Source organism: Penaeus monodon, chromosome 7, assembly GCF_015228065.2.
Source record: "Penaeus monodon isolate SGIC_2016 chromosome 7, NSTDA_Pmon_1, whole genome shotgun sequence".
NCBI lineage: Eukaryota > Metazoa > Arthropoda > Malacostraca > Decapoda > Penaeidae > Penaeus > Penaeus monodon.
In genome coordinates, this window is record NC_051392.1 from 38,203,264 (window position 1) to 38,210,763 (window position 7,500).

Genomic DNA, 7,500 nt, shown 5'->3' on the forward strand with positions numbered 1-7,500 from the left:
CATTTTGTATTTTTTGAGAATCAGAATATGCAAATATCATCTTTTCATCATCTTACTACATCCCTACATGAAGAACTTTCCATCAACTTGGTATGACTTAACATCTCTAAAATTCCGTCTAGTCACCCAAATATGAACGAAAATAGCGCCACCACTCACTTTCAACTGCTCACTCTAAGCACTGAATAGTCTGGTTACCGTTTTGTTAGTAACCACACTAGTTATATATCATAATACACTTCTTATTTCTTAAATTGCTATTTACGCATATCAAGTTTCATCTTAAGTTAACCCCAACTGGGATGGGTCGAGGGAATCAAAATTAATTAAAGACTAATTTTGAATGACTTTGAAACTAAAGAGGTACCTGCTGGAAAATTAGGGACCTTGAAATTCATTAAGTATGGTCAGCCACTGAATGTCAAATATATGCTAGCTAATTGGGGCTTATTAAGGGGATGTATAAAACCACCATCAAACTGAGGATATATTACAATTTTTTTTTTCTTTACATATGTACATATACCTGGAGTGTAAGTGAAAGAAAACATAATATTTAGTTTTTCCTGGTGTACTCTCCCCCCACTAAATATGCTCTAAATCAATGAAAAATTAGGTAACATCATAAATCACTTTTCTACATTTTCAGCAGTCTCTGCTCTACCATTGTCCTCAGTCCATAATTCTATATTCATCTTTGGAGTTAATTAATACCACTCAGCTATTTAGGGTAAACCGACCTAAAATCCTGCTGCACCATTTCATGGGCAATCAACATCTAGCAATATATGGAAAATTATGTTATGGTGGGAGAAAGCTAGCATAGACAGACTCTGGCAATGAGTCACATGACAGTTTAATATTCAATTGCTTTCATTAGAGTTAACAGTATAATCAGTGGTAGTTAATTAGAAGATATCCGGATCTTTTTCTCATAAACATATTGTCTCCACCCTAGTCCATCTGGAACATCCGTGACAGATGATCTACTGGCACAGTCTCAAGTAATCACCATTGCCTCTAAAGCTACATATATATATATATATATATATATACATATATATAATATATATATATAGTATATATTACATATATATATATATATTATATACATATATATATATTATATACATATATATATTATATACATATATATATATTATATACATATATATAAAAGGAGTTATTCCTCCTCCTCGATTGCTGGCTCCGTGAATGAAGAAGAAATTCTAGTTACTTTGTTTATACCCCTTTGGTCGTGCGATCCCTACACCGTAATAGGATGTCTGTCGGTGTAGGCTGTCGTTGGGAGCAGTGGCTGTGAGGATATCACGTAATGTGAATTTCATACTAAGAGACGACGATAACTTATGCAAGAAGCAGACGAGAATATCGAGAAAATTATTACCTAAAAAAGGTAACACCGGCACTCTCCGTGGAAAGGAACTGGGGACCCTACCACGTACTCACTCCAAGAGCATCACAACATGAAAACTACAATTACGTATCATGCTGTGACCACGGCGGCTCAGACATGAACCTACCGTAAAAAAAAAAAGAAAGAAAAAAAAAAAAAAAAAAAAAAAAAAAAAAAAAAAAAATAAATATATATATATATATATATATATATATATATAATATATATATATATATATATATATATATATATTCTGGCAAGATAAACTAGTTCCTTACTTGAAGATAAATCACCAGATATTAAGGAGAGAGGGAGGCCATGCTGATCGGAGCAAGATCCATGGTGGGTTCCAGGGTGGCCCTCTAGTCATTTATCATATTTGTCACTTTGTAACCTATTACAGTTGTGGTTAGTTCAGATGATTTCCAGGTATACTGAGTATCTACCACTATATCTGCATGCTGATATACTCATCTGGGTATTATTGGAAATGACAATTAACAATAAATATGAAGAATCTGATCTTGCCAACTGACAGAACATAACATTCTAAAACATTTCTCTTCTACAGCAGTTTATTTGCAAACTAATAATAACAGTAGTAGAGAGGATGAAAAACTGAAAAATTTACAGGCAGCCCATTATATATACCCTTCCGGTGGTGATAGAAAATGACGTGAAATCGAGGAACTAACGAAACAACTGGACAGATGACGCAAGCAAGGGAAATTAAAAGAGCCAATAGGAATTATGTTTGGCCGTGATGTAACAAAAGACACTGGCGACCAGTCTATTTGAGACAATAAGATCTGCAATAGATAATAGAAGCTGGACCCATGGGATGTCAAATTGAAATTCAAAACACTTCAGTTATGGTTTGGGTTTGTATAAAGTATTGCTTCACCTTCAATATGGAAAATATCATGGCAATAATGTAAAAGAACGGCAGATATTGGCCGCAATTCCTGCTAACAGTGTTAACGAGGATTTTGGCGATTCAAAAGCTGGCCATTATGGATTTATTGGTCAAGGTAAGAAATCATCAGTATGAGAGCTGCCCAGGCTCTATCCTGCTGAATATATAAGGTGAAGTTTCTGCAGACCAAGCAGGAAGTAGGGGGGATAGCAGACCCCCTAAAAATAGGTTTAGGGGAAAAGCCCCGTATTTAGTATTTTTAAAAAAATTTCTAAATAACTGCAATACTGAAAGATTTACTTCGACCATGCACTTATACTCTGCAATTTCTGTGATATATAACATGCCCTCCCCAGCAATCAGGGCCTATCTCATAACTTTGCTTCATTTGCAAAGGAAACGAGTGCAAGTTCCATATGTATCACTTGAATGAGTCCCCAAGGCTATATAATGAGGTACAGTTAATAAAAAGACCAACATCATCAGCCTTTGTAACCCTATCTCTGACAATTCACATGAAAGCTCATGGGATAATCAACATTTAGTACTGCATACACCTGTCACTAAAGACACTAATAATGAATAAAAATCCTTCACAAATAAGTAAACCACAATAGTTATTTGAATACAGTAAGACCTAAGCGGTTATCTTTCATTCTAAAAGAGGTTTACATATGGGCTATCACTTCCTTTCAGTACCATATGGTTCATACCAAATAAAAGAAAAAAAAAAAATCATTGCAGGAAAAACACATTTCCTCCTCCCCCCCTCAAGAAAAAAAAGAAAAAAAAAATATATATATTATAAATAAACAAAGATGAAAACACGATTAAAATTATTCATGTATGCACCAAAAATGGCTTAACCTTCTGCACTATTACGAGCTGGAAAACACAACCCAATCACAACACACACTTCTCTCTGGCGTTCTTCGATGTGAGTGAACAAGAACACGTCACACTGAAGTAAGAAAATAAACTTAACCTTCAATTTTTTTTCTTTTTTTTTTCGTTTTCCTCTACTTCCTCCGCAGTGACACGTAGCCTAATACACGTGTTCTTTTTTCGGCTTATCTTGGGAACTGACGCCCACGCCTCTTTTCTCTCTCTCTTCTAGCGGGCGTCAAACGTCTTGTAAATCTCACAGGTTGTTGGAAAGCCTTCAATTACAGGAGAAAAAGGGGTGAAAATACAGAAGACTTACGTGTTTGACAGGTTGTTGTTTTCCTCCTCTCAACACTGCGTTCGAACACTTCCCCCAAAAAAGAAAAAAAAAATGACGAATGAAAATTTGTTACAATATCAATTGATATACATGAACGTGTTTTTAGCACCATAACACAATATTTTTTATCTAAATAGTTTCCCCTTTTAAAGATGACCATCTTATTTTTTTTAACCATAATGTAGGTAGTCGAACTCCATGACGTCATCCTACCATGACGTCATCCTCACCCATGACGTCACCGCCAGCATTTGCAGCCATCCGGTCTAATAAGAGTTTTTAAGAATTTATTAACACCAATTTATTCCCCTCGCCGTGGGAAGTGTCACGGCAATCCATCCAGAGCAGGAGACGCACGGCATCTCCCCCACGGCTGCAGATAACCTCAAACGCCGAGGAAAACGCCACAAAGACAGAAATAACATAAATGAAAGAAGGTTTCTCTCTCTCTCTCTCTTCTCTCTCTCTCTCTCTCTCTCTCTCTTAATATTCCAAGGCGCTCGTGACGTGAGGCTGAATATCCCGACCCTGTGACTGTGTTATATTCATCACTCGCCTGGATTCCCTCCCCCCGCCTTCTTCAGCAGGCACACCGGCCGTGGAGGAGGAGGTAACGTTATATAATGTGTCTTGTGTGTCTTGCGAGCGCGTGTAATTTGGTGAAAGAGAGGGAGGAGGTGGTTATTTGTGTGTTTTTTTTTTAATATAGGGGGATTTTTTTATGGGGTGGGGTGGGGAGGGGAGGGAGGGAGGAGGGAGAACAAGAGGTGTGGGATTGTATTTTTTTTTATTGTTCTTCATGGAAAGGTGTGTTAAATCTCCAGGTTTTTTTTGGGGGGTTTTGTTGGTGTTTTCGTGGGAGGTGTTTTTATTTGCTTTGTTGGGTCTGTGGGGTTTGGGAAGATTTTTTTTTTTTTTTTCTTTCAGATAATGGTAACTGTTGTAGATGTAGATTGTGTGTGAATGGAGTTGAGAGAATGGTAGTGTTATAGCCTCGGAGAACGCTTGAGAAGAGGTAGTTAGGGATAGTCTCTGGGAATCAAAGGCCGGAATTGCACATCAAAGCGCGTGGATTCCAAATTTCCGCAGCAACGTCCTGTGCTGCCGTGGCGTCCGTTTAGGTTACTTTGGCTAAGGCAAGGACGGCCTCGCAGGTGTTTCATTGTACAGTGAGACCAAGCACTTGCTTCCTGAATGCGAGTGAGGAGAATTTGTTGGCCTTTACCAAAGCACAGTTTAGAGTTACCCAGATATTTAGATATGAGTTAAATTTTCACCAGCCATCCCTTACAAGGCAAATAATATATGTAAACGACAAAGAGGAAATAGATCTACTGTCAGCCAGACTTTGTTTAGGACCATGTTTTTAGAATGTTAATATAGAGTTTTGCATATGAAATGAGGAGTAGGTAATTTGGAAGTTTGTAAACTTATTAGGCAATGATTAACCAAAATAACACCGTATTAGGCAAAATAACACCGTATTAGGCAATGCTATAAACACAATACTTCATGCTCTGGCAAACACCAAGAAATTTTCTCTTATATCCTGGCAAAGTAAAGCATGGACTAATTTCACTTATATTGACAAATAACCTAAATATATCTGAACCATTGCTGGAGTGTGAAGCATGTAAAAGCTGTATGTATGTGTGTATAAGCTTTTTCTAACCTATTAGTGTTAGTTATGACCATTATACTAGTTTTTCTCTCAGTCTTAAATAATTTAACTTTTTTGTAATTATAGTAGTGAAAAAAAGATAAATCATTGGTGTCTCCTAAGTATTTAACAATTTGATATGTATACAAATGATTACTAGTATTATAGTATTTCGATAAGCAAGACCTTATGAATTATTATAGTTTTCATGAAATAGGTTTTGTAATGCATAGTTTCATTAATGCTAAACATGTATATTATATTTGCTAACAGGCATAATTTATCTTTAGATAGTAAAAGATATTTTTCAATCTCTGTTTCATACCTACCGTCATTTTGGCTTCATGTACATTCTTTAACATTATTTTATTATTGGCTTTTTATAAGTTAAAATACTCATTACCTTCAGTCAACTTTTTCTGGGCATTTCTCAACTAATATTAAATTATTCTATTAAAAATTTTGATAATTTAGAAATTAGCAAAGAATCTGATTTAGAATTTTTCGTGGCTCTCTTCTACTAACACATGAGTTGGTGTTTGTGGGTAAAGTTTTCTATAGTTGCCAATGGATGTTCTGAACGCAGATTACTGTTTATATTCTACAGAAGTTTTGGCAAGGCTACTGCTCCTCCTTTTGGCCAGATTTTGCATTTTGAGGATCAGAATCATGTGGTTTTCATGGGTGGCAGTTTATGAAGTTATGAGGTGTGTGTGTGTGTGTGTGTGTGTGTGTGTGTGTGTGTAATATTATATATATATATAGATATGTGTGTGTGTGTGTGTAATATTATATATATATATAGATAGATAGATAGATATGTGTGTGTGTGTGTGTGTGTGTGTGTGTGTGTGTGTGTGTGTGTGTGTGTTGTACGTACGTACGTACGTACGTACGTATGTATGTATATGTAGGCATGTATGTATGATATTATATATATATATATTATATATATATATATATATATATATATATATATATATATTATATTATATTATATATATCTTATATATTTATATTATATATTATATATATTATATATATATTATTATGATATATATATTATATATCATATATTTATTATATTATTTTTATATTTATTATATTATATATATTATATTATTATATATATATATTTATATATTATATATATCTCTAAAATTTATTATATATATTATATATATATTATATATATATATATTATTATATCTTATATATATATATATATATATATATTATCTATATATATATATATATTATATATATATATACTATATATATATATATATATATATATATATATATATATATATATATATATTATATATATATATATTCATATATGTATGTGTGCGAGTGAGTGAGTGAGTGTGTGTGTGTGTGTGTGTGTGGAGGGGTGATGACGATGACTGGTCAGTACATTATGCTAATTTGCAAGGAAAGGTTATCTTTAGAGAGAAATGCAATCATTATCATATATTGATGGTTTCACAAATTTGTTGTATTTTGGCTAAGAAAGTGCAAAATTTTGAACTACTATTAATTTTATATATCGTGTTTAAATTCAGTTATGCAGTAATTCATACTATACAGTATTTTTATGTGTCTATCTCACATAGTATTACGGTTGATACAGATTATAATCCATTTTGTACTGTTTTGTTTATTTTATAATGGAACTACTCATACTCAAAAGGTTATTTTAGTGAGAACAAAATAGCAAGAACCGAAAAAAGCTTTTTTGTGCACGAGTTACAAAGTACGTAATTTTCCTTAGATGAGTTCCGAAACCCCAGAGAAGACTCCACCCACCCGCCCACCCCCTCCAACGACGCTCATGATGAACACAGAGGCAGCCTCGCAGGAGGAAGAGTTTGTGAAAACGTATCGAGAGGCTTACAAGTACATCGACCATGGGATCACTCTGGCCACGCAGAATATGCACACTCAGGTCAGTGGTTTAGGATTCTTGCTTGTGGTTTAACGTGTAGTATTGGGGAGTGGGGGGGGGTCATTCATTTATACATTTTTCATTGTTTATTGTTTATTACCATTATATTGTATGGAAGTCTGTGGAAATATGCAGATTTTTATTTGTTAGTTTTATTTTGATCTTCTCACCTCCCCCATGTTGATGTCAAATTTAATTGATTTTATAAATCTAAAGAATATATGAAGCAAGGTTAAAAGGCCAAGATTTATTCATAACAATCAGTAGAGTTCTGTGATCAGACACAATGGGATATCAGGTAAGATATTTCTTTTCTTCTTTCTTTCTTTTC

At 34.1% G+C, this 7,500-nt stretch overlaps 1 protein-coding gene across 3 annotated transcripts in view; it reads left to right on the plus strand.

Annotated features, from left to right (window-relative positions):
- The first annotated feature begins 3,928 nt into the window (after positions 1–3,928).
- The window catches only part of LOC119575279 (spartin-like), a 20,198-nt gene continuing 16,626 nt past the window's right edge, over positions 3,929–7,500 (plus strand). For all 3 annotated transcript variants that reach the window (XR_005228966.1, XM_037922814.1, XM_037922816.1), the window contains exons 1-2: positions 3,929–4,168; positions 6,996–7,169. Coding sequence is in view for 2 of the 3 variants with exons in the window: in XM_037922814.1 (XP_037778742.1) it covers positions 6,996–7,169 (174 nt within the window). In the remaining variant the exon portion in view is untranslated. The remainder of the gene's footprint in view (positions 4,169–6,995; positions 7,170–7,500) is intronic.